Source organism: Neoarius graeffei, chromosome 2 (genome assembly GCF_027579695.1).
Source record: "Neoarius graeffei isolate fNeoGra1 chromosome 2, fNeoGra1.pri, whole genome shotgun sequence".
NCBI classification, from domain to species: domain Eukaryota; kingdom Metazoa; phylum Chordata; class Actinopteri; order Siluriformes; family Ariidae; genus Neoarius; species Neoarius graeffei.
The window spans coordinates 61,930,168-61,958,106 of NC_083570.1; the positions used below are offsets into that span (position 1 = coordinate 61,930,168).

The window sequence follows — 27,939 nt, forward strand, 5'->3', positions numbered from 1 at the left end:
GCTTACTTGGGTCACTAATTCAACAAGAGACAGGTCAGCAGACAGTAAATCAGGGATTAAGTCTTGGTGTAATTCCACACTGAAGAAAAAGCACCATTGGGAAGACTCAGACAGTGTAAAGTGAAGAGCATATAAATAACTTCAGTCCTACTTCCCCCACACAGCACGTGATGGTTTACCTGAAGCTGTCTGAGGAAGTAGGTCAGAAGATGAAACAGGGAAGCACTTAATGTCTCTGTGAAAGCAGAGATACTCTTTGGGTATTCTATACTGCCGTGAGCAGAGTGTTGTGAAAAATAAAGGCAGCTATTCTCAACCTGTAAAGCAACCTGAGGACTCATACACTCATATGTTCTCGTATGGTTTGCAGAAAGACTCTATTAATTGCTCAAATAATTTTTCTAGGATACGACTGAATGCAGACGTCTTCTAATATCACCCAGATATCCCCTCAGCCAAATTAAATGCAAATAAAAGGTTATCAAAAGATCCTCAAATCACATCCCCCATCCTGCCTAACATGGTTTTTCCCAGCGTTGCACTAACCACCCCCATGCATGGTTCTAGGAGTGGTTCAGTCTTGGTTTGCATTAGTGGTGTGGGAGTAAATGTGAAGTCATTCTGGGACGTCTGTGAGGAGAGCACCACAGGGCTGAATGTGCACCTGTATGAATGTGTGAGAGAGGACAGTGTTGGGACACTTACTGATCTGAGGACAGTTGATAGAACGAACTGACCTGAAAGTGCAGCAGCAGCAGCAGTCATGTTTTGTGCATTTCCTGGTCCTGGGTCAGCCAGCAACTCACTTATGTATCACTGTAGCAATGGGAAAGAGGTGAGTTGTAAGATTTCTGTGAGCTGAAGGAGATTTAATCTTTGTGTGTTTATTAGCGTATTGATGTATTTCATTTGAGGATGTGTAACATGGGTATTCTTATATTCTAGTCAGCAAGTTTGAGCACATACATACATATGTGGGTCTGTGCTTATGTGCACATGTCCATGTATCTGTGTGTGTAAGATTGTATATCGTTATTTCACAAGTGTGAGATCTGTCTTAGCACTTGTCAAACCAGACCAGATAGTGTGCTTCCAGGTCAGTAATGCCTTTCACCTGCTTTGGATAAGAAGCATTACTCTGGAAGAACAGCACTCATCTAAACTTTTGCTCAAAATTTAAAGCCTGTGAAGTTCCATACTTGGTTCAATCAAGATTCTTCTTATTTGCTCACATGGAATAGCTTCAAAGGTTATAAACCAAGTGTGTCTTAAAAGTGTAAGTCCAGCTGTAGAAGAGAGTGAGCCATGAAGTGAAATGCCCTGGTGGGTATGTGGCTGAACTCTGGCAGATGTTTTCCCCCAGTGCTCTCCACCCCATTACAACAGCACACAGCCCCGTTCTTTGATCTGCACACATGGTAAGTGCCTCCAGACGGGCATGGATGACACAGAGCAAAGGGAAAAAATGAGTTGCATATGTGCGGGGCTGATTTGGGTTTGAACAAAAATTTTAGGCCAGCTAGTCAGTAAGCTTTGATGAAATATTTTATTGAATCCAGGCTTTTTATGCCACGAGACTGTTATTTTGTGTTTTAAAGTGCATTCCTGAGCAGTGCCATCTCGTTTTCCTTGAAATAAATTGTTGTAGTGATGTTTTCACTGGCACCCACATATGCTTGCTTAGCATCATGGCTCTTAGGAGACCGCTGCTCGACTGCTTTGATGTTTGTCTCATGAAGTACTTTTGATATCTGATCAGATTTTGAGTCCTGGATTCGAGCCTTGCCCTGAGACCTCACCTGTCCTTCTTGGCACCATCATTACCTCTAAGGGACAGAGAGGTCATGCCATGGGGTGTTAAAATTATTAACGGGTCACTTGGTCAGCCATTGCCGACTGGGGGCAATTAGGTTGATCCTGCACCATATGCTGTGCACTGTGGGTTAGACCCAGGCTTATCTGATCCAGCCAATCATCTCAGGCTTTTTCAGGAGAAGAGCCAATCAAGGACAGCTCTGTGCTTCCTTGGTCAGATGTCTATATGAATGGGACCAGAAGAATTCTCTGTGACCTGAGGGTGAGTCTGATTGTGGAAGGCTGTTGCTCAGGCAACACATGTGTCATTCAGGAGGTCCTGGTGTGGCGGGGAGGTGTTGGTGTTGGTTGTTGGTTTGGGGGGGGGGGCTTCCTGCTCAGCTCCTCCATTGGCTGAGAGAAGAAGAGAGAGGAGGGAAATGCAATCAAAGCTTAAGGCAGGTGCAAAGCTGGATCAGAGGAGGTTCTGTGAGTGTGTGGATGTTTGGGAAAAACAATTCACAAAATGTCCATGTATGAGCTACAAAAAATCTATAAATAAACATATATTTAAAATATATTTGAAATTTGTTACAACAACAACAACAACAGTAATTTTATATCGGACTTTTAATTGAGCCAAAATCTCAATGTGCTTAATGCTGGGATCAGACGACATGATTTTTTTGGCTTCCATGATAGTCCCCATGTCGGATTAGTGCCATAAATTCTTGCTGTGTCTTGGTTGGGAGACTGCCAACACTGCCAGCAAGTTTGATCCTGACCAATCATTGTTTATGTCCTTGCATGTCATCGGGGGGGTCAAGAGATTGACAATCATGGCTATCAAAGAACATGTTGAAGGAGTTGTCAAACTAGCTGTATGTAACTTTTTTTTTGTAAAGAAGCAGTTACATACGTGTTTATATATATATATATATATATATATATATATATATATATATATATATATATATATATATATATACAGTGGTGCTTGAAAGTTTGTGAACCCTTTAGAAGTTTCTATATTTATGCATAAATATGACCTAAAACATCATCAGATTTTCACACAAGTTCTAAAAGTAGATAAAGAGAACCCAGTTAAACAAATGAGACAAAAATATTATACTTGGTCATTTATTTATTGAGGAAAATGATCCAATATTACATATCTGTGAGTGGCAAAAGTATGTGAACCTTTGCTTTCAGTATCTGGTGTGACCCCCTTGTGCAGTAATAGCTGCAACTAAACGTTTGCGGTAACTGTTGATCAGTCCTGCACACCGGCTTGGAGGAATTTTAGCCCATTCCTCCATACAGAACAGCTTCAACTCTGGGATGTTGGTGGGTTTCCTCACATGAACTGCTTGCTTCAGGTCCTTCCACAACATTTCCATTGGATTAAGGTCAGGACTTTGACTTGGCCATTTCAGAGCATTAACTTTATTCTTCTTTAACCATTCTTTGGTAGAATGACTTGTGTGCTCAGGGTCGTTGTCTTGCTGCATGACCCACCTTCTCTTGAGATTCAGTTCATGGACAGATGTCCTGACATTTTCCTTTAGAATTTGCTTGTATAATTCAGAATTCATTGTTCCATCAATGATGGCAAGCCGTCCTGGCCCAGATGCAGCAAAACAGGCCCAAACTATGATACTACCACCACCATGTTTCACAGATGGGATAAGGTTCTTATGCTGGAATGCAGTGTTTTCCTTTCTCCAAACATAACACTTCTCATTTTAACCAAAAAGTTCTATTATGGTCTCATCCGTCCACAAAACATTTTTACAATAGCCTTCTGGCCCGTCCACGTGATCTTTAGCAAACTGCAGATGAGCAGCAATGTTCTTTTTGGAGAGCAGTGGCTTTCTCCTTGCAACCCTGCCATGCACACCATTGTTGTTCAGTGTTCTCCTGATGGTGGACTCATGAACATTAACATTAGTCAATGTGAGAGAGGCCTTCAGTTGCTTAGAAGTTACCCTGGGGTCCTTTGTGATCTTGCCGACTATTGCATGCCTTGGTCTTGGAGTGATCTTTGTTGGTTGACCACTCCTGGGGAGGGTAACAATGGTCTTGAATTTCCTCCATTTGTACACAATCTGTCTGACTGTGGATTGGTGGAGTCCAAACTCTTTAGAGATGGTTTTGTAACCTTTTCCAGCCTGATGAGCATCAACAACGCTTTTTCTGAGGTCCTCAGAAATCTCCTTTGTTTGTGCCATGATACACTTCCACAAACATGTGTTGTGAAGATCAGACTTTGATAGATCCCTGTTCTTTAAATAAAACAGGGTGCCCACTCACACCTGATTGTCATCCCATTGATTGAAAACACCTGACTCTCATTTCACCTTCAAATTAACTGCTAATCCTAGAGGTTCACATACTTTTGCCACGCACGGATATGTAATATTGGATCATTTTCCTCAATAAATAAATGACCAAGTATAATATTTTTGTCTCATTTGTTTAACTGGGTTCTCTTTATCTACTTTTAGGACTTGTGTGAAAATCTGATGATGTTTTAGGTCATATTTATGCAGAAATATAGAAAATTCTAAAGGGTTCACAAACTTTCAAGCACCACTGTGTATATATATATATATACACACACACACACACACACACACACAGTAGATTATATATGTCCTAAAGCAGAGAATGCATAGCATTTGCAGGCTGTGTGAATGTATTGCTCTGTCAAAGAACATTCCATTACTTTCCATTTCTTTTTCCATTCCATATTATTGTTCCATTGCCTTCCCATTGATGCTTTCCATTTCAGTATATCTTCTTTTGTTCTCAGGTGTGCTCTCCATCTCCAAATGCTGAGGAACTGAAAAGAGATTCTACTTCATACTCATCATTTAAGCTTCCCAGCACAAGCTTCACGAGCCCATTTTTTGGTAAACTTATCCTTGGTTGTCACATTACCCCTCAGCAATGACTAATAATTTTCAGACAGACTTGTTGTTTACATCTGTGTGGGTGAGCAGAGGCTGCTATTGCTTTATTTTAATTTGAAAATGTTGTGTGCGTGTGTGTAGGCAGTGGAACACGGAGCTCTGCTGTCGGAAAGTGTTTTACTCTCAAGGACGCCTTGGGAGGCAGAGCGAAATAAGATATCCTCTATGTTGTATGCACTAGTCCTGCTATAAGGATACACACACACACACACACACACACACACACACACACACACACACACACACACACACACACACAGGCTTTGTTTTCACAGCTGTTTTGGACTCATGGTTGGTCCGTATTTTGAAAAAAGAAAATCAGACTTTTACAGCCAAGCCAAAAAATTTTTTTGAAACTCTTGGGGAAAAACTCCTGCGAGTTGGATCTCTTCTTATTAACTATTAAGCTTTCAACTTCTTTGCCATACTGTGGATTATAGCCAAGCATAATGTAGCAGAGCTCACTACTTATAACCTGAGCCAAAGAAAACCTACACTTTTGATAAGATTGTCCTGTATTTTGATGTGTTTTGGATTAATAGCAATATTAATAATAACTTTTAATATTATTTCTCTGGCTTGTGCTTGTACACAGCAAAATCCCCAATGTTGAATTAACACCATACAGTGTTTATATATGCCCCCTTGGACACACGAACTCTGAAAGTGTTAAATTGACACTCTGGGTGTAAAGTCAACACTGGGGATTTTGCTGTGTATTTACCTGAGAACAAAAACCCTGTGCACTTGTTCGCCTCAATATATTTTGTCATTTTTCTGTCAGATGGGACAAACAGCTCTACACACCCATGGAGTTCAGCCAGTGGGATCAGTCCATCAGGTCATGGAGGCATGCTGGGATTCTCATCATCTAGCCAATCGCTGTCTGGGAACAATGGCAAAGTGCCAGCACATGACCGTCTGGTAAGACGTGACTTTAAAATGCAATTGTGTCAAGCCCTTGAGGAGGGTATAGATAGCTAGAAATGGTAGATTAACCTTAAACAAAAACCATTGCACAGATGTCATTCTGATGCAAAGAGGTCTTTGAAAACTTTAGGTTATGTAGGGTGGCATCTGATTTCATTTAGTCCTCAAAAATACATTGGCAGATGTCAACACAAATGGATATTTGTTAAGAGATAATTGGTGTTTTAATTAATTTCATTTTTTCTATACATTCTCTCTAACTAAAAAAAACCCCCTTAAAACACAAAACACCATTTTCCTTTTCTTTAGAACATACTACCTAATCCAGCACCTCAAGTCAGCAAGTGTCTTCCGCCAATGTCCTCTTTTCACAGAGGACGTGACAGTGCGTCACTTTTTGTTTCTTCACCCCATACCACACATGGCAGTTTCACAGATACGCCCATGGGTAAGCATCATGCTCATATGACTGAAATACAATTGATTTAATGATATGAATTTGTGTTGTATTATGTTGCATGTTTTGTAATTTCAGGTGGTCAGGGGAACACTACTGGAGGCTCACAAACTGGAGATGCTCTCGGGAAAGCCCTGGCTTCTGTAAGAACTCACATACTACAACAGCTAGTTTAGCTAAAATTACAGTGTACAGTATCATTGAGAGAAGGAACATGAAAATAAAGGGTGAATGTGTTGGAATATTATGGCTTTGCATATTCCCAGTTTTGGGCATTTCCTTCATGCATTACTGAGAGTAATGTACAGCTGAAAATTAGGTGCTTGTACATCATAGATTTAAAATTTTGTATAGAAATAATGCTTTTTATTCTGGCATACAAGTGTCATAATTAGCATTTATGAAGCAATGTAATATATGACTGTTTTGTTTTTCCACAAAAATGCTCTGAGACCTTGTGAGAAATGCTTTCTAAAGATAATAAGTTATGCTTATTAAGCTTAAGCATTTATATTTAGTGAATGTGTCTATCAATACATGAGATAATAGATACCGTATAAAGTACAGTATATATTTCAAATATTTCTAGCCTCAAGCAAGGTCATCACAAGAAAATAATATCAATCAACATCACATCTGAAATTAGATGAGTTTTTTAAAATAAACTTTGAGTTAAAAGTCCAAAATAATTTTTTAAACTTTAATTATTCATAAATTATTTATAGACATAAATTAGAAAAATTAATGTGTTAGAAAATTCATGCATTCATGCAAATACATAGGTGTAATTTGCAAACATCCATCCATTATCTGTAGCAGCTTATCCTTATCTACGGGGTCGCAGGCAAGCTGAAGCCTATCCCAGCTGACTATGGATGAGAGGCAGGGTACACCCTGGACAAGTTGCCAGGTCATTGTAGGGACAACAACCATTCACACTCACATCTACGGTCAATTTAGAGTCACCAGTTAACCTAACCTGCATATCTTTGGACTGTGGGGGAAACCGGAGCACCCGGAGGAAACCCACGCAGGCACGGGGAGAACATGCAAACTCCACACAGAAAGGCCCTCGCCGGCCGCTGGGCTTGAACCCGGACCTTCTTGCTGTGAGGCGACAGCGCTAACCACTACACCACCGTGCCGCCCTATTTGCAAACCTCTTCACTCTAAATACATGTATTTCAGAACAACAGTGAAAATTGATTATTATGTAATAAGCTTAAGGACTTAAAATGTAGGAAAGTAACATTTTTGATCTGCAAAGATGATGTCAAAGATATATAAGATAATGTCAATGATATAACTAATACATACAATGATATATAAGTATCTTTTTTGGTATACATTCAGATAAAAAAGAATGCATTTGAAGTCACTGAAGTCCTTGCTTTAATCAGTGCTTCCCTGCTTCTCCTTAAACTCTGTTTTTCATTTTGCTGTGTCAGATTTATTCTACTGATCACACCAATAGCAGTTTTCCATCCAGTTCATCCATTCCAGGGAGATCATCACCTCTGGCTGCTTCTACTCTTTCAGCAGGTTTTTGCCTTTCAATTTCTCAAAGCTCAAACAGGCCATTTTGATATAACATTTTGTAAAACGCATAAGCTGTGTATATATAAAAGAACATTTAGTCAGCCGAAGTGAGTGAAAGTTGTTTCGCATATATACTATATGGTCAAAAGGTGTTGTATGGTGACACCTGACCATCACACCCATATGTGGTTCATCCCCAAACTATTGCCACAAAGTTGGAAGCACACCATTGTCTAGAATGTTTCTGTATGCTGTAACCTTAGGAGTTCCCTTCTGGAACTAAGAGGTCCAAACCTGTTCCAGCATGACAATGCCCCTGTGCACAAAGCGAGCTCCATAAAGACATGGTTTGCCAAGGTTGGAGTGGAAGAACTCAAGTGTCCTGCACAGAGCCCTGACCTCATCCCACTGAACACCTTTGGGATGAACTGGAACACTGACTGCACCACAAACCTCCTCACCCAATAGCAGTGCCTGACTTCACTAATGCTCTTGTGGCTGAATGATCACAAATCCCCACAGCCATGCTCTAAAATCTAATGGAAAGCCTTCATAGAAGAATGGAGGTTATTATAACATCAAAAGGGAGACCAACTCCATGTTTTCCTCATGGTTTTGTAATGGGCACAGGCCATATGGGTGTGCTAGTCAGGCATCCACATACTTTTGGCCATGTAGTTTAATAAAGAACATGGGTTGCTACAATCAGAGGTATTAGTTCTCACGGATTTCATTTTCATTTGATTTCTTTCTTTCAGGAGCTAACCAATGGCCTCGATCAGGTGGACAGACAGTACCTTCATCCAGTTATGAAAATTCAATGCAGTCACTGGTAAAGTCTGTTAAAAACATTTCTAGTGAACCTAGGGACAGCTTTCCAAAACATTGCAGTGCAAAGATAATTTATAAATGGTGGAGCCAGCATCCTATTTAACCATCACTCTGTTTTTTGTTTAGTGCTTATGGGTATTTGAATTTTATCAATGCATTATGTAAAGAAAGCCTTGATATGTTTTAGATCTCTGTGTAAAGTCACTACTTCATGTATATTTTGGATTTCAGGTGGAGGATAGACTGGACAGGTTAGAAGATGTCATTCATGTCCTACGAAACCATGCAGTGAGTGGGACAAATATTAACCTGACCAATGACATGCGCAATCTAATCGGACTCACATGGCAAGGACCGATCACAATGAGATCAAACTGCCCCATCACTGGACTAGTGACAAATGGATTACCAACAGATGTAAGTCCTTGTTTTAATTAGTCAGCATTCATAACATCGCAGAATCATAATTTGTTACAATGAGAAGGAAAATTGAGATCAGAAATGCATCACAAAAGTTATTTTGTGATCATTTTAAAAATGACCTTCTTCTTAAGTAAACAGTAAATAACTAGTTACTTATTGGTCCAAACTGCTGTCATGACACCAGAAATATGATATAATTCATTTCTGAAATACTTTACAGGGTGTAGTCCTGAGAAGCATGAAAAAAGTTGTGTGTGATATATATTTTAGATAGATAGGCACGGTGGTGTAGTGGTTAGCACTGTCGCCTCACAGCAAGAAGGTCCTGGGTTCGAGCCCAGCAGCCGGCAAGGGCCTTTCTGTGTGGAGTTTGCATGTTCTCCCCGTGTCTGCGTGGGTTTCCTCTGGGTGCTCTGGTTTCCCCCACAGTCCAAAGACATGCAGGTTAGGTTAATTGGTAGCTCTAAATTGACCGTAGATGTGAATGTGAGTGTGAATGGTTGTTGTCCCTACAATGACCTGGTGACTTGTCCAGGGTGTACCCTGCCTCTCACCCATAGTCAGCTGGGATAGGCTCCAGCTTGCCTGCGACCCTGCACAGGATAAGCGGTTACAGATAATGGATGGATATATAAGCGCAATAACCAGGATGTTAGACTTCTGTAAACTGTAATAAAGTCCCTTGAAATATAACATTAATAGAGGATATTACATGGTTGCATGAAGATATGAAGTTTATCTTTGAGTGGTGAATGTATATTTCATGAATGAGCAAAGTGAACGAGCGAAATAGTTTTCAAAGTGAGAAGACAAACTTCATATCTTCATGCCACAGTATCTCATCTCATCTCATTATCTCTAGCCGCTTTATCCTTCTACAGGGTCGCAGGCAAGCTGGAGCCTATCCCAGCTGACTACGGGCGAAAGGCGGGGTACACCCTGGACAAGTCGCCAAGTCATCACAGGGCTGACACATAGACACAGACAACCATTCACACTCACATTCACACCTACAGTCAATTTAGAGTCACCAGTTAACCTAACGTGCATGTCTTTGGACTGTGGGGGAAACCGGAGCACCCGGAGGAAACCCACACGGACACGGGGAGAACATGGAAACTCCGCACAGAAAGGCCCTCGCCGGCCACGGGGCTCGAACTCGAACCTTCTTGCTGTGAGGCGACAGCGCTAACCACTGCACCACCGTGCCGCCTGCCACAGTATAATCTTCTTTATATTATATGGACACATCCACAAAATAAATAAATAAATAAATAATAATTTTGAACCGGTTCATCATTTTGACAACGCGCATCCAGTCAGCAGGAAAATGCTGGGAGTGACATCATTGGAATGAAATATCAGGAAATATGTCATTCAGATCTGCAATGTATTTCGTATGGATAATGCAAGTTTTTCAACACGAGAAGATAAACTTCATATCTTCAAGCCAACATGTGATTTTTCTTTTTGTTATTTAGACAAATTCACAAAGAAAAAGTACCCAAATTTTTCAAAACAATTCTTCAATTTCCTCACGAGTGACATGTAGAGATTTATGTCACGGTTTTGGATCTCTATGTCCCGGATGTAGTTCGTATGAAAAATATGAGTGACATATTTCCCAGTAAAACACTCATGTCTATGTAATATAATTAAATATCAGAGAGTTGCAGGTACTAATATTTACTATGATTTGTCATCATATTTTTCTGATATAAGGAGAATATAATGTAAAATTGTGCACATCCTGTATTAAATAAGACAGGATTGTTTTGCATGACTGCTAAAGGCATCCCCTACAATTACGAAGTTAAAAATACTGTCAGGATAAAAGTGGCTAAAAGACATTATAGTTACGTAATATCTATTACAAAATAATAAGATCTATTATTTATTTAAATTCAGTGGGAAAACTTCCCTGAGGAAGAAGCCTTCAGAGGAACCAGACTCAAAAGAGAACCTATCCATTGCTGGGAGATATAAATATAAGCCATCGCAGTATACAGGTGTAGAAGTGTGTATCAGTGTGTTGATTATGAGCATATTGTGTATAAGACTTCTGAGACGAGCACAGGACAGTATGATTACAGCAGTAGCTCTTAGGTACAGTGGTGCTTAAAAGTTTGTGAACCCTTTCGAATTTTCTATATTTCTGCATAAATATGACCTAAAACATCATCAGATTTTCACACAAGTCCTAAAAGTAGATAAAGAGAACCCAGTTAAACAAATGAGATAAAAATATGATTCTTGGTCATTTATTTATTGAGGAAAATGATCCAATATTACTGTGGCAGCGGGGGCGTGGTCAAGCGCCGGTCTGTGACAGGAGGGCGGAGCCAGGGAAGGTGAGTAGCAGAATCACTACACCTGACGGTAATTAACCTGTGTTTGTGTGTCTTCCCAGTAACCGCACCCTATTTAAGGAGGCAGAGGGAGAGCAGAGGGGAGCTCTTCCCGGGACAAGAACACAGCGTGTGTGTGTGTATTTACCCAATAGAACTATTGTTATACTGAAAAGTCTGGCAATAAAAGCCTGTTATTACCTGAAGCTTTGTCCTGCCGTCCTCTGTGCTCCACCCACACCTAAGAGAGCTCTACAGTGGTGCTGAAACCTGGGAGGTGGAGCACCAACCCAGCAGCCCCATGGAATCCTCCCCGTTCGCAGACCTGGTCCATGCCCTCGCCACGGCTCAGCAAAGCCAGCACCAGGCGCTCGTCATGCTCCGAAAGGAACAAGAGCGGTGCTTCGAAGCCCTGGTGCTGGCCCAGCAGGAAGATCGCGCGGCGTTCCGGCATCTCCTCGCGTCGGCGGGGTCCACCAGCGCCCCGGCCGTGGGCCCGTTTCCCCTCACCGTGACCAAGATGGGCCCGCAGGACGACCCCGAGGCATTCCTCGCATTGTTCGAACAGGTCGCCTAAGCCTCGGGGTGGCCGATGGAGCAGCGCGTGGCGCGCCTCCTCCCCCTCCTGACGGGAGAGGCACAGCTGGCCGCGCTACAGCTCCCCATCAACCGCCGGCTGGCCTACGCGGACCTTCGCCGGGCCGTCCTCCAGCGTGTGGGGCACACACCAGAACAACAGCGCCAGCGCTTCCGCGCGCTGCGGTTGGAGGAAGTCGGCCGGCCGTTCGCGTTCGGCCAGCAGCTCCGGGACGCCTGCTGGCGGTGGCTGAGGGCCGACGATCACGACGCTGAGGGAATCATCGATCAGGTGGTGCTGGAGCAGTTCATCGCCCGCTTACCAGCCGGAACCGCGGAGTGGGTCCAGTGCCACCGCCCGGCGTCGCTGGATCAGGCAGTAGGACTGGCGGAGGATCATTTGGCGGCTGTTCCAGCGGCAGGACAGCCGACGACGTCTTCTCTTCTCTCCTCGTCTCTCTCTCTTTCTCCCCTCCCTTCTGTGTCCCGTCCTCGCCCCATTCCCCCACCACAGAGACGGGGGCCGGCTCCACCCCAGCCAGCCCGCCGCACCCGTGATGCCCTCCCGTTTCTCCCTTCTGTGTCTGTCTCTCCCTGCCCTCAGGTGAGTGAGCCCCAGAGCACCGGTGCAGAGGGAAAGCCCGGGCCGGTTTGCTGGCGCTGCGGGGAGCCGGGCCACCTGCAACAACAGTGCGCAGCAATGGAGGTGGGCGCGGTGGTACGGATCCCCGACGCGCCAGAGGCCGCCCTCGATCGGGCCGGAGCGTATCGCATACCGGTGAGTGTCCAAGGGGCTATATATCAGGCGTTGGTGGATTCTGGTTGCAATCAGACCTTGATCCGCCAAAGCCTGGTGCAAGACGAGGCATTGGGGGGAGCACAGGGGGTGAAGGTGTTGTGTGTGCACGGGGATGTTCACAGCTACCCTTTGGTGTCGGTCCACATATTTTTCAGAGGAGAAAAATCTATAGTGAAGGCGGCGGTTAATCCTCGCCTTACCCACTCTTTAATTTTGGGGACTGATTGGCCGGGATTTTGGGGTTTAATGACACGCCTAGTAAAGAGTGGGTCCTGCCATTTGACAGGGGGAGGTCCCGGTGTCGCTTTGGCTGGAGCTGCTGTCGCAGAGCCGTCTACGTCATCTCCGCGACAGAGTGAGGAGCCGCCGGCTCCTCCTCTTTCTGTTGGGGAATCCCTCGCGGATTTCCCATTAGAACAATCGCGAGACGAGACTCTGCGACATGTGTTTGACCAAGTGAGAGTAATCGATGGTCAAACGCTCCAGCCGAACGCCACCCCGTCCTTCCCCTATTTTTCTATTATGAAGGATAGATTATACCGAGTGATGCAGGACACTCAGACAAAAGAGCGAGTCACACAGCTGTTAATTCCAAAGAGCCGCCGGGAATTGGTATTTCAGGCGGCTCACTTTAATCCCATGGCTGGACACCTAGGGCGGGATAAGACACTAGCCCGAATAATGGCCCGATTCTATTGGCCGGGGATTCGCGGCGATGTCCGTAGGTGGTGTACGGCGTGCCGCGAATGCCAGTTAGTAAATCCAGCGGCCATTCTAAAAGCGCCTTTGCGCCCCCTACCATTAATCGAGACCCCGTTCGAAAGAATTGGGATGGATCTCGTCGGGCCATTAGATCGGTCAACACGAGGGTACCGCTTTATATTAGTCCTGGTGGACTATGCAACGCGATACCCGGAAGCGGTGCCTCTTCGCAATATCTCAGCACGCAGTATTGCGGAGGCCCTCTTCCGCGTCATCTCCCGAGTTGGAATCCCGAAAGAGATTCTGACTGACCAAGGCACCTCGTTTATGTCACGAACACTGAGCGAACTGTATGGGCTATTAGGTATTAAGCCGATCCGCACCAGCGTTTATCACCCACAAACGGATGGTTTAGTTGAACGGTTCAATCGCACCCTCAAGAATATAATTAAAAAATTTGTAAGTGAGGACGCACGTAACTGGGATAAATGGCTCGAACCCTTGTTATTTGCAGTGCGAGAGGTCCCCCAAGCCTCCACGGGGTTCTCCCCATTTGAATTGTTATACGGGCGTAAGCCGTGCGGCATTTTAGATGTGCTGCGAGAAAATTGGGAGGAGGGACCTTCACAGAGTAAAAACGAAATTCAGTACGTTATGGACCTGCGCGCAAAACTCCACACGCTCACCCACCTAACTCAGGAGAATTTGTGGCAGGCCCAGGAACAGCAAGCCCGCCTGTACAACAAGGGCACGCGCCTTAGAGAGTTCACTCCGGGAGATAAGGTACTCGTACTGTTTGCCCACGTTGAGCTCCAAATTAATCGCCAAGTGGCAAGGACCCTTTGAGGTCACACGGCGAGTCGGGGACGTCGACTATGAGGTGAGGCGAACGGACGGGGGGGCGCTACAGATCTACCACCTCAATCTGCTTAAACTCTGGAACGAGGAGGTCCCCTTGGTGTCGGTAGTTCTGGAGAAGGCGGAGCTGGGGCCGGAGGTTCAAAAAGGGACATTGGCATCACGTACCTCTCCGGTCCCCTGTGGAGACCACCTCTCCCCGACCCAACTCACGGAGGTCGCCCAGTTGCAGGCCGAGTTTTCAGATGTGTTCTCGCCCCTGCCCGGTCGCACTAACCTCATAGAACACCACATAGAGACGCCCCCGGGGGTGGTAGTGTGTAGCCGCCCTTACAGGCTATCCGAACACAAAAAAAAGGTGGTTTGGGAAGAACTTCAGACCATGCTCAAAATGGGCATCGTCGAGGATTCCCACAGTGACTGGAGCAGCCCGGTGGTCTTGGTACCCAAGGCCGACGGGTCAGTCCGGTTCTGTGTGGACTATAGAAAAGTCAATGCGGTGTCTAAATTCGACGCGTACCCAATGCCTCGTATTGACGAGCTGTTCGATCGACTAGGCACGGCTCACTTTTACTCGACACTGGATTTGACGAAGGGATATTGGCAGATCCCCTTGACTCCATTATCCTGGGAGAAAACGGCCTTTTCCACACCGTTCGGCTTACACCAATTTGTCACACTTCCTTTTGGGCTGTTTGGGGCGCCCGCTACGTTTCAGCGGCTGATGGACAGGGTCCTCCGGCCCCACGCCACCTATGCGGCCGCATATCTTGATGATATAATCATTTATAGTAACGACTGGCAGCGGCACTTGCAACACCTGAGGGCCGTCCTTAGGTCGCTGAGGCAGGCGGGTCTCACTGCCAACCTGAAGAAGTGTGCGATTGGGCGGGTGGAAGTACGGTATCTGGGCTTCCACTTGGGCAACGGGCAGGTGCGTCCCCAAATTAACAAGACAGCAGCGATTGCGGCCTGCCCGAGGCCCAAGACCAAAAAGGGGGTGAGACAGTTCCTGGGGCTGGCTGGCTACTATCGTAGGTTTATACCTAATTATTCGGACGTCACCAGCCCGCTGACTGACCTCACTAAAAAGGGGGCGCCAGATCTGGTCCAGTGGACGGAGCAGTGCCAGCGGGCTTTCTCTGAGGTAAAGGCTGCACTGTGTGGGGGGCCACTATTACACTCCCCTGACTTTTCTCTTCCTTTTGTGTTGCAGACCGACGCGTCCGACAGAGGGCTGGGGGCGGTGTTGTCCCAGGAGGTGGAGGGGGAGGACCGCCCCATCCTGTACATTAGCAGGAAGCTGTCGGTGCGTGAGGGGCGCTACAGCACTATTGAGAAAGAATGCCTGGCGATCAAGTGGGCGGTCCTCGCCCTCCGTTACTACCTGCTGGGGCGCCCTTTCACCCTCTGTTCGGACCACGTGCCCCTCCAGTGGCTCCACCGCATGAAAGATGCCAACGCGCGGATCACCCGTTGGTATCTGGCATTCCAACCCTTCAATTTCAAGGTGGTCCACAGGCCGGGGGCGCAGATGGTTGTGGCGGACTTTCTCTCCCGTCAAGGAGGGGGGGAGTCGGCTGCGGGCCGGACGGCTGCCCGGCCTGAGTCGGGCGGTGGGGGTATGTGGCAGCGGGGGCGTGGTCAAGCGCCGGTCTGTGACAGGAGGGCGGAGCCAGGGAAGGTGAGTGGCAGAATCACTACACCTGACGGTAATTAACCTGTGTTTGTGTGTCTTCCCAGTAACCGCGCCTTATTTAAGGAGGCAGAGGGAGAGCAGAGGGGAGCTCTTCCCGGGACAAGAACACAGCGTGTGTGTGTGTATTTACCCAATAGAACTATTGTTATACTGAAAAGTCTGGCAATAAAAGCCTGTTATTACCTGAAGCTTTGTCCTGCCGTCCTCTGTGCTCCACCCACACCTAAGAGAGCTCTACAGTTACATATCTGTGAATGGCAAAAGTACAGTGGCATGCAAAAGTTTGGGCACCCTGACTGAAAATGTCTGTTACTGTGAATAGTTAAGTGAGCAGAAGATCAACTGATCACCAAAAGGCATAAAGGTAAATTTCTTTTCAGCGTTTTCTGCAAGATTTGTGTATTATTTTTGTTTTGTACAATTGGAGACTGAATAAAGAAAAGGAACACCATGCGAAAGTTTGGGTACCCCAATACATTTAAGTTCTCAGGTAAATTTTACCAAGGTTCCAGACCTTAATTAGCTTATTGAGCTGTGGCTTTTTCAAATTCTTCGTTAGGAAAGGTCAGATGATGCAGATTTCAAAGCTGTATAAATTCTCTGACTCCTCAGACTCGTCCCTAAAATCAACAGTCATGGGCTCCTCTAAGCAACTCCCTCGCATTCTGAATAATAAAATAATTGATGCTCACAAAGCAGGAGAAGGCTACAAGAACATAGCAAAGTGTTTTCAGGTAGCCGTTTCCTCAGATTGTAATGTTATTAAGAAATGGCAGTTAACAGAAAACAGTGGAGATCAAGGTGAGGTCTGGAAGATGAAGAAAACTTTCTGAAAGAACTGCTCGTTGGATTGCTAGAAAGGCAAATAAAAAACCCTGTTTGACTGCAAAAGACCTTCAGAAAGATTTAGCAGACCCTGGAGTGGTGGTACACTGTTCTACTATGCAGCGACACCTGAACAAATATGACCTTCATGGAAGAGTCATCAGAAGAAAACCTTTCCTGCATCCTAGCCACAAAATTCAGTGTCTGAAGTTTGCAAATGAACATCTAAATAAGCCTGAATCATTTTGGAAACAAGTCCTGTGGACTGATGAAATCAAAATAGAACTTTTTGGCCACAATGTGCAAAGGTATGTTTGGAGAAAAAAGGGTGGCAAATTCCAGGAAAAGAACACCTCTCCAACTCTGAAGCATAGCTGTGGATCGATCATGCTTTGGGGTTGTGTTGCAGCCAGTGGCACAGGGCACATTTCATTGGTCGAGGGAAGCATGGATTCGAATAAATACCAGCAAATTCTGGAAGCAAACATCACACCATCTGTAAAAAAGTTGAAGTTAAGAGGATGGGTCCTACAATAAGACGATGATCCAAAACACACCTCAAAATCTACAATGGAATACCTCAAGAGGCACAAGCTGAAGGTTTTGCCCTGGCCCTCACAGTCCCCTGACCTAAACATCATTGAAAATCTGTGGATAGATCTCAAAACAGCAGTGCATGCAAGACAGCCCAAGAAACTTGTAGAACTGGAAGCCTTTTGCAAGGACGAATGTGTGAAAATCCCCCAGGTAAGAACTGAAAGATTATTAGCTGGCTACAAAAAGTGTTTACAAGCTGTGATACTTGCCAAAGGGGGTATTACTAGGTACTAACCATGCAGGGTGTCCAAACTTTTGCTTCGGGCCCTTTTCCTTTTTTGTCATTTTGAAAATGTAAAAGATGAAAATAAATTGTTTTTGCTTAAAATATAAAGGGAATGAGTCATCTTTAACTTTATGCCTTTTGGAGATCATATCATCTTCAACTTGCTTAACTGTTCACAGTAACAGCAACTTTGACCAGGGGTGCCCAAACTTTTGCATACCACTGTATGTGAACCTTTGCTTTCAGTATCTGGTGTGACCCCCTTGCGCAACAATAACTGCAACTAAACGTTTCCGGTAACTGTTGATCAGTCCTGCACACCAGCTTGGAGGAATTTTAGCCCATTCCTCCATACAGAACAGCTTCAACTCTGGGATGTTGGTGGGTTTCTTCACATGAACTGCTCACTTCAGGTCCTTCTACAACATTTCAATTGGATTAAGGTCAGGAATTTGACTTGGCCATTCCAAAACATTAACTTTATTCTTCTTTAACCATTCTTTGGTAGAATGACTTGTGTGCTTAGGGTCGTTGTCTTGCTGCATGACCCACCTTCTCTTGAGATTCAGTTCATGGACAGATGTCCTGACATTTTCCTTTAGAATTTGCTGGTATAATTCAGAATTCATTGTTCCATCAATAATGGCAAACCGTCCTGGTCCAGATGCAGCAAAACAGGCCCAAACCATGATACTACCACCACCATGTTTCACAGATGGGATAAGGTTCTTATGCTGGAATGCAGTGTTTTCCTTTCTCCAAACATAATGCTTCTCATTTAAAGGAACAGTCCACCGTACTTCCATAATGAAATATGTTCTTCTCTGAATTGAGACGAGCTGATCCGTACCTTTCCGAGCTTTGTGCGACCTCCCAGTCAGTCAGACGCGCTGTTACTCCTGTTAGCAATGTAGCTAGGCTCAGCATGGCCAATGGTATTTTTTGGGGCTGTAGTTAGGTGCGACCAAACTCTTCCACGTTTTTCCTGTTTACATAGGTTTATATGACCAGTGACATGAAACAAAGTTCAGTTACACAAATTGAAACGTGGCGATTTTCTATGCTATGGAAAGTCCGCACTATAATGACAGGCGTACTAACACCTTCTGCGCACTTTGACAGTGCAAAGGTATCAATGCGCTGTCGAAGCGCGCAGAAGGTGTTAGTACGCCTGTCATTATAGTGCGGACTTTCCATAGCATAGAAAATTGCCACGTTTCAATTTGTGTAACTGAACTTTGTTTCATGTCACTGGTCATATAAACCTATGTAAACAGGAAAAACGTGGAAGAGTTTGGTCGCACCTAACTACAGCCCCCAAAAATACCATTGGCCATGCTGAGCCTAGCTACATTGCTAACAGGAGTAACAGCGCGTCTGACTGACTGGGAGGTCTCACAAAGCTCGGAGAGGTACGGATCAGCTTGTCTCAATTCAGAGAAGAACATATTTCATTATGGAAGTACGGTGGACTGTTCCTTTAAACCAAAAATGTTCTATTTTGGTCTCATCTGTCCACAAAACATTTTTCCAATAGCCTTCTGGCTTGTCCATGTTATCTTTAGCAAACTGCAGATGAGCAGCAATGTTCTTTTTAGAGAGCAGTGGCTTTCTCCTTGCAACCCTGCCATGCACACCACTGTTGTTCAGTGTTCTCCTGATGGTGGACTCATGAACATTAGCCAATGTGAGAGAGGCCTTCAGTTGCTTAGAAGTTATCCTGGGGTCCTTTGTGACCTTGCCAACTATTGCATGCCTTGCTCTTGGAGTGATCTTTGTTGGTCGACCACTCCTGGGGAGGGTAACAATGGTCTTGAATTTCCTCCATTTGTACACAATCTGTCTGTCTGTGGATTGGTGGAGTCCAAACTCTTTAGAGATGGTTTTGTAACCTTTTCCAGCCTGATGAGTATCAACAACATTTTTCTGAGGTCCTCAGAAATCTCCTTTGTTCGTGCCATGATACACTTCCACAAACATGTGTTGTGAAGATCAAACTTTGATAGATCCCTGTTCTTTAAATAAAACAGGGTGCCCACTCACACCTGATTGTCATCCCATTGATTGAAAACAACTGACTAATTTCACCTTCAAATTAACTTCTAATCCTAGAGGTTCACATACTTTTGCCACTCACAGATATGTAATATTGGATCATTTTCCTCAGTAAATAAATGACCAAGTATAATACTTTTGTCTCATTTGTTTAACTGGGTTCTCTTTATCTACTTTTAGGACTTGTGTGAAAATCTGATGTTTTAGGTCATATTTATGCAGAAATATAGAAAATTCTAAAGGGTTCACAAACTTTCAAGCACCACTGTACAAGTCTACAATGTCAGTTTTGATTATCCTCTAAAGCAATGGTAAGAATAAAGTCAAATACTGTATGATATTTTGTGGGATCATCTACAAGAGCAGAAGTTGAGTCGCAAGTGCAGAAAAGTCCATCTCAGTGAATTTTTTTCCCTGCTGTTTTTCTGACAGGTGTCTGCAGCAGACCCAGGTGAGGCAGCTCATTTGGGCACACACTCTTCTGATTCTCCCTCCTCTTCTGATCTGACTAATCAGGAAGACAGCTTCAGAGGTTCCTACTAAACAATTATTGCTTTCTTTACTTCCTTCTCATCCTTATTTCTTCATTTAAGAGCTGAATATACTGTATATTAACAAAAACCATTTTAACATCGCACCCCTGGCTTTGCAATACTAGTAACATACAGTCTATCTGATTTGAATGTTTCTGAGAGCCAGGGCTACAGGATATTCACTATTCAAAGTTTTATTTTATTCCTTTCTCATTTCTCTGTATAAGATGCAATAGTCCTCACAATATGGTTGTTTCTCTTAGCTCTGGCAGCAGGGCTGCTCTCCAGTGTGTCATCAGGTACTCTGGAGGTGAAAACAGAGCCATGTGATGTGGAAGATTTTAGACTGCACCAGACCCACCCCAGGAACTTGTCTCACCCTCCACATTCCAGCTCTCTGTCTCACTCTTCCTCCAGTGGTCTGCATTCTGATGAGGAGAGTGACATTAGAGAGCCTGAAACACCCAGCAATGATCCTGCTAACAGAACCAGGTAACCTGCTCCCATAGACTTCTCAATAACTTGGTTATAACAGGATGGTAATACAGTTTGATAAAGCATACAGTATAATGGTCTGTTAGAGAAATCTCTCAAAATACCAATATTGGTCACTAGAGGGCAACTGGGAACCACGGTCAAAATATATCTAAAGATGCAGCATGTAGTATTGTCCTCTCACAGCTCCAGGGTTCCTGGTTTGATCCTGGAGCAGATTACTGTCTGTGGGAAGTTGTCTGTATCTGCGTGGGGTTTTTCTAGGTTGTCTGGTTTCCTTCCAGCTCCCAAGAGCATGTCAGTAGATGGACTGATTACAGTAATTTGCTTCACACCCAGTGTTCACACCCAGCATTCCTGGGATAGAATCCTGATCCACCGTGACCCTGACCAGAAGAAAGTGGTTACTGGAGATGAATGATTGAATGAATGAGTGTATAATGAACACGACTCGGAGGAGGTGTGAAGATCTGGGTGCTTGAGATTCACTAACAAAATCAACAATACAAAGACAATGTTAAACAGACCAAGATCAAATGCAGACACTGAGAAGATTTCCAAAGATAAATCCATAGCGTAATCAGAGAACATGGCAAGGGTCGAACATTGAGAAATCAACAAAGGCTCAATCACAGAGGCTCAGAGATCACGTGAGAGAAAGAATACATCAGCAAGGCTGAACAATGAACAGAATGAACCCTGAGTTTTATATATATAGTTAATGAACAGGAAGTGCGTGATAACTGAGGAAGCATCTCTAGAACTCGGGGAGGGGCTTCCTCTGGTGGCGTGGCAGTGAAATGTCCCTGATGGAGGTGACAGGATGTAGCTACTGCACAATAAGCGTTTTTTAGTTCAGGGTTGGGGTGGCATGGTGGTGTAGTGGTTAGCACTGTCGCCTCACAGCAAGAAGGTCCTGGGTTCGAGCCCAGTGGCCGACAGGGGCCCTTCTGTGTGGAATTTGCATGTTCTCCCCGTGTCTGCGTGGGTTTTCTCCGGTTTCCCCCCACAGTCCAAAGACATGCAGGTTAGGTTAATTGGTGGCTCTAAATTGACCGTAGGTGTGAGTGTGAATGGTTGTGTGTCTCTATGTGTCAGCCCTGTGATGATCTGGCGACTTGTCCAGGGTGTACCCTGCCTCACGCCCATAGTCAGCTGGGATAGGCTCCAGCTTGCCTGCGACCCTGCACAGGATAAGCGGCTCCGGATAATGGATGGATGGTTCAGGGTTAGTTAGTTTTTTTGCTGAAAGGCTCTTTGTAATAGAATTCTTCTCTGATAGAGAACAACCATTTTCGCACCTCTGTTGTCCAACTGTGATCTGGGTGTTGTGTGTTATCGTCTTATCAGGAATAATGGGTGCTATTATAATGGAAATGATTCAGAACAGAACTATAGGGAAGGGGGTAAAACAGGACAATTTGACAGATGAGCAAAATAATTTGACAAATTGTTTGGTCTTTTCTGATACAAATAACAGCAGAATTCTGGTGTGCATTTGTGTGTTTACTGTAGCATCCTTGAGGATGACGAGCTGTCTCCAGAGCAGAAGGCTGAGAGGGAGAGGGAGAGAAGGTTGGCAAATAATGCTCGTGAGCGTCTGCGTGTGAGGGACATCAACGAGGCATTTAAAGAGCTAGGCTGCATGTGCCAGCTGCATCTGAAAAGCGATAAGCCCCAGACCAAGCTACTCATCCTGCACCAGGCCGTCGCAGTCATCCTTAGCCTAGAGCAACAGGTCCGGGGTAAGGACCCTTAGTATTGTATGAACACCAATGGTAGTACATTAAAGAAAAAAAAAATTATGAAAATAAATAAATTAAAAAACAAAAACCATTACATTCTAAACAATAATGATCGTCAATAATAGTTTTAATGTTTAGGATCCATTTAAGATGACTGTTGTCTTAGACACTGTTCAGCCTAGCCCAAGTCACCAGATACTGATTAATATTATACATGCAGGACATTTTTTCAATGGAGTAAAAACATGTTCTATTCCCTTCTAGCGGGTTTCATTTATTTGGTTCGATAGCATGCAATATTGTTAGCATATCGCTTATTCTACGTGTATTACATCACTCTACCCAATGAAGAATGAGCGTTGAATATGGTTTGATATTGCATGGTTGTCAAGACAAGATGTCACACGTCAGAGCTGAGATGAATATTCAATAAGAGAGTTTTCTGCTGCGCATGTGCAGAAGCATTTCTTTGTTTGCTGGTGGCGCCCACAGTAAACTGTCACAGTGAATTGAAAATGCCATAAAATACGTATTACACGTAAAACTTCTGCGCTAGCAAGCTACTGTGATAATTTGTAAATAAACATGACCACCAGGTTTACTTCATTAACTCCCCTGTTCTTAACTTTTTGTAAACTCTATAATTGTTCCATCAAATGTGTATGTATAATAATAATAATAATAATAATAATAATAATAATAATAATATTGGCTGGCTTTTTTGTGGTCTATCAGATATATTCCATTAAGCTACAGTGCTGAGCGTAAATGAGTACACCCCCTTTGAAAAGTAACATTTTAAACAAAATCTCAATGAACACAAACAATTTCCAAAATGTTGACAAGACAAAGTTTAATATAACATCTGTTTAACTTATAATGTGAAAGTAAGGTTAATAATGTAACTTAGATTACACATTTTTTTCAGTTTTACTCAAATTAGGGTGGTGCAAAAATGAGTACACCCCACAACAAAAAACTACTACATCTAGTACTTTGTATGGCCTCCATGATTTTTAATGACAGCACCAAGTCTTCTAGGCATGGAATGAACAAGCTGGAGACATTTTGCAACATCAATCTTTTTCCATTCTTCAACAATGACCTCTTTCCGTGACTGGATGCTGGATGGAGAGTGATGCTCAACTTGTCTCTTCAGAATTCCCCATAGGTGTTCGATTGGGTTCAGATCAGGAGATATATTGGCCACTGAATCACTTTCACCCTGTTCTTCTTCAGAAATCCAACAGTGGCCTTAGGTGTGTGTTTAGTCATGTTGGAAAAGTAAACGACGACCAAGGGCATGGAGTGATGGTAGCACCTTTTCTTTCAGTATAGAGCAATACATCTGTGAATTCATGATGCCATCAATGAAATGCAGCTCCCCGACACCAGCAGCACTCATGCAGCCCCACATAAGGACACTGCCACCACCATGTTTCACTGTAGGCACCATGCATTTTTCTTTGTATTCCTCACCTTTGTGATGCCGTACAGTTTTGAAGCCATCAGTTCCAAAAAACATTTATCTTGGTCTCATCACTCCAGAGTATAGAGTTCCAGTCGTCTTCATCTTTGTCAGCATGGGCCCTGGCAAACTCTAGGCGGGTTTTTTTGTGCCTGGGCTTTAGGAGAGGCTTCTTTCATGGATGGCATCCATGCATGCCATTCCTCTGCAGTGTACACCGTATTGTGTCACGGGAAATAGTCACCCCAGTTTGGCTTTCTACTTCTTTAGATAACTGCAGTGAACCTGCATGCCGATTTTCTCCAACCCTTCTCATCAGAAGTCTGTGGTTGGTAGAAGAGAGCAACTGGACTTGCTTGAAAAGTCTTGAAGACGTTTCGCCTCTCGTCCGAAAGGCATCATCAGTTCTGTCTGTCTAATAGGGAGTATCAAGTATTTATCCTCTCATGGATCATAATAGAATCCAAATCAGAATGCTGATGGCTGCATTGAAGGTGGCTGATAGATGTCATAGACACCCACCTCTGTTCAGTGATGGTCGTTCCAGGCTGACAAAATTGAACGATCCTCTCTGGCTAAGATGTCTGCCAGTTTTCTGGAAGTCCTCTCATACTCCCGCACTAGTCGAAGGGAACTCATCCCAAAGTGTGTAGAAACATATCTGTGAAGATACTCAGTCGTCCAGGTACATAGTAATCTGTGGTTGGTAGAAGAGAGCAACTGGACTTGCTTGAAAAGTCTTGAAGACGTTTCGCCTCTCGTCCGAAAGGCATCATCAGTTCTGTCTGTCTAATAGGGAGTATCAAGTATTCTGATTTGGATTCTATTATGATCCATGAGAGGATAAATACTTGATACTCCCTATTAGACAGACAGAACTGATGATGCCTTTCGGACGAGAGGCGAAACGTCTTCAAGACTTTTCAAGCAAGTTCAGTTGCTCTCTTCTACCAACCACAGATTACTATGTACCTGGACGACTGAGTATCTTCACAGATATGTTTCTACACACTTTGGGATGAGTTCCCTTCGACTAGTGCGGGAGTATGAGAGGACTTCCAGAAAACTGGCAGACATCTTAGCCAGAGAGGATCGTTCAATTTTGTCAGCCTGGAACGACCATCACTGAACAGAGGTGGGTGTCTATGACATCTATCAGCCACCTTCAATGCAGCCATCAGCATTCTGATTTGGATTCTATTATGATCCATGAGAGGATAAATACTTGATACTCCCTATTAGACAGACAGAACTGATGATGCCTTTCGGACGAGAGGCGAAACGTCTTCAAGACTTTTCAAGCAAGTCCAGTTGCTCTCTTCTACCAACCACAGATTACTATGTACCTGGACGACTGAGTATCTTCACAGATATGTTTCTACACACTTTGGGATGAGTTCCCTTCGACTAGTGCGGGAGTATGAGAGGACTTCCAGAAAACTGGCAGACATCTTAGCCAGAGAGGATCGTTCAATTTTGTCAGCCTGGAACGACCATCACTGAACAGAGGTGGGTGTCTATGACATCTATCAGCCACCTTCAATGCAGCCATCAGCATTCTGATTTGGATTCTATTATGATCCATGAGAGGATAAATACTTGATACTCCCTATTAGACAGACAGAACTGATGATGCCTTTCGGACGAGAGGCGAAACGTCTTCAAGACTTTTCAAGCAAGTCCAGTTGCTCTCTTCTACCAACCACAGATTACTATGTACCTGGACGACTGAGTATCTTCACAGATATGTTTCTACACACTTTGGGATGAGTTCCCTTCGACTAGTGCGGGAGTATGAGAGGACTTCCAGAAAACTGGCAGACATCTTAGCCAGAGAGGATCGTTCAATTTTGTCAGCCTGGAACGACCATCACTGAACAGAGGTGGGTGTCTATGACATCTATCAGCCACCTTCAATGCAGCCATCAGCATTCTGATTTGGATTCTATTATGATCCATGAGAGGATAAATACTTGATACTCCCTATTAGACAGACAGAACTGATGATGCCTTTCGGACGAGAGGCGAAACGTCTTCAAGACTTTTCAAGCAAGTCCAGTTGCTCTCTTCTACCAACCACAGATTACTATGTACCTGGACGACTGAGTATCTTCACAGATATGTTTCTACACACTTTGGGATGAGTTCCCTTCGACTAGTGCGGGAGTATGAGAGGACTTCCAGAAAACTGGCAGACATCTTAGCCAGAGAGGATCGTTCAATTTTGTCAGCCTGGAACGACCATCACTGAACAGAGGTGGGTGTCTATGACATCTATCAGCCACCTTCAATGCAGCCATCAGCATTCTGATTTGGATTCTATTATGATCCATGAGAGGATAAATACTTGATACTCCCTATTAGACAGACAGAACTGATGATGCCTTTCGGACGAGAGGCGAAACGTCTTCAAGACTTTTCAAGCAAGTCCAGTTGCTCTCTTCTACCAACCACAGATTACTATGTACCTGGACGACTGAGTATCTTCACAGATATATTTCTCATCAGAAGACGCTCCTGTCGAGGATCCACTTCCGTGGACGACCTGGACGTCTCTGTGAGATGGTTGCAGTTCCATCTTTCTTAAATTTTTGTACCACTTTTGCTACAGTATTCTGACTGATAAGTAAAGCTTTGCTGATCTTCTTGTAGCCTTCACCTTTGTGGTGTAAAGAAATTATTTTCTTTGGGGAATTCTGAAGAGACAAGTTGAGCATCACTCTCCATCCAGCATCCAGTCACTAAAAGAGGTCATTGTTGAAGAATGGAAAAAGATTGATGTTGCAAAATGTCTCCAGCTTGTTCATTCCATGCCTAGAAGACTTGGTGCTGTCATTAAAAATCATGGAGGCCATACAAAGTACTAGATGCAGTAGTTTTTGTTGTGGGGTGTACTCATTTTTGCACCACCCTAATTTGAGTAAAACTGAAAAAATGTGTAGTCTAAGTTATATTATTAACCTTACTTTCCCATTATAAGTTAAACATTATGTTATATTAAGCTTTGTCTTATCAACATTTTGGAAATTGTTCGTGTTCATTGAGATATTATTTAAAATGTTACTTTTCAAAGGGGGTGCACTCATTTATGCTAAGCACTGTAGCATGATACTGAACTCGTCAAATCATGCTAGCTGAATGGAATATATACCATTCAATGCCAGCCAATAATTATTTAAATATTGTACAACTAATCATCGATCATTATTTAGAATCAGGTAACTATGTAAAGCAACCTTGGGTTTGTGAAAGGTAATATACAGTAAAAATTGATTTTGGAATTTGTTTATTCTGATATTTGTATGAGCCAATGCAAGAGAATAATCTGTGCAATGCATTCTTCTCAGAGCGAAATATGAACCCTAAGACTGCATGCTTGAGGAGGAGAGAGGAAGAGAAGGTATCAGCCATGACACTGGATCCCCAGTCCATGCGTACAGTCATTCATGCAACACAGCCTGATCAAGTCACCGGCCATCTTTGACAGCCTGTGTGTGTGTGTGTGTGTGTGTGTGTGTGTGTGTGTGTGTGTGTGTGTGTGTGTGTGTAGAATGAGAGAGTCTGGTGTATTTCCTTAAATAATATTTTCTAATAGCCAGGAATACTATGTATGTTTTGCAACTTTTCGCTCTCCTCTATAGCACTTTTATAACCGTTAGCTTTAGCATTGACCTTACACAATCCTGCTCCCAAAAAATAAAAGAAAAAACTCTGTTTCACTGTTTATATGTACACAGATACCTGAGTAACCTGTTTTCTCATTTGCATTAAACTTCCTGAAGAGTCATTTCCATCGGTTATGTTAGCATTCTCCTGCAACGATATATATTAAATTTTATATTGTTCCTGTCACATTATCCTACTTAATGCCATTATCATGGACCTCAATACCGTAGCTGAGTTTCCTGTTGTTTCACTCTACTGTACGTCTTTGATTAGGCTCCAGTTCTGAGGAAACAATTTCATCTTAATCACATGATTAGTTTTTACTTTTACATGCTTTGTGATAAACATAATGGAGTATGGAAGCAAACACTAATATTTTGTCATACTTTTTTTTTTAC

The 27,939-nt window shown here is 43.7% G+C and overlaps 1 protein-coding gene across 2 annotated transcripts; it reads left to right on the forward strand.

Moving 5' to 3' along the window:
• The first annotated feature begins 636 nt into the window (after window positions 1-636).
• On the forward strand, window positions 637-27,939 carry LOC132873320 (transcription factor 12-like). 2 transcript variants are annotated; one of them, XM_060908746.1, is made up of 12 exons: window positions 637-835; window positions 4,610-4,709; window positions 5,554-5,693; window positions 6,009-6,147; window positions 6,235-6,299; window positions 7,605-7,698; window positions 8,454-8,527; window positions 8,758-8,943; window positions 20,067-20,166; window positions 20,431-20,659; window positions 22,178-22,407; window positions 27,223-27,939. In XM_060908746.1, exons 1-12 carry the CDS (start codon window positions 764-766, stop codon window positions 27,357-27,359), a joined length of 1,566 nt encoding a protein of 521 aa, XP_060764729.1. In that variant the 5' UTR covers window positions 637-763; the 3' UTR covers window positions 27,360-27,939. The 2 variants fall into 2 exon arrangements, with proteins under 2 accessions (XP_060764729.1, XP_060764738.1); XM_060908755.1 differs by having other exon boundaries at window positions 20,067-20,085.

Bases quoted from the DNA above. Each gene is read 5' to 3' on its own strand.
- LOC132873320 (XM_060908746.1), top strand. From the start codon at position 764: ATGTTTTGTGCATTTCCTGGTCCTGGGTCAGCCAGCAACTCACTTATG. The intron at 6,300-7,604 runs GTAAGAACTCAC...TTGCTGTGTCAG, and splicing joins TCGGGAAAGCCCTGGCTTCT to ATTTATTCTACTGATCACAC. The intron at 22,408-27,222 runs GTAAGGACCCTT...CATTCTTCTCAG, and splicing joins CCTAGAGCAACAGGTCCGGG to AGCGAAATATGAACCCTAAG.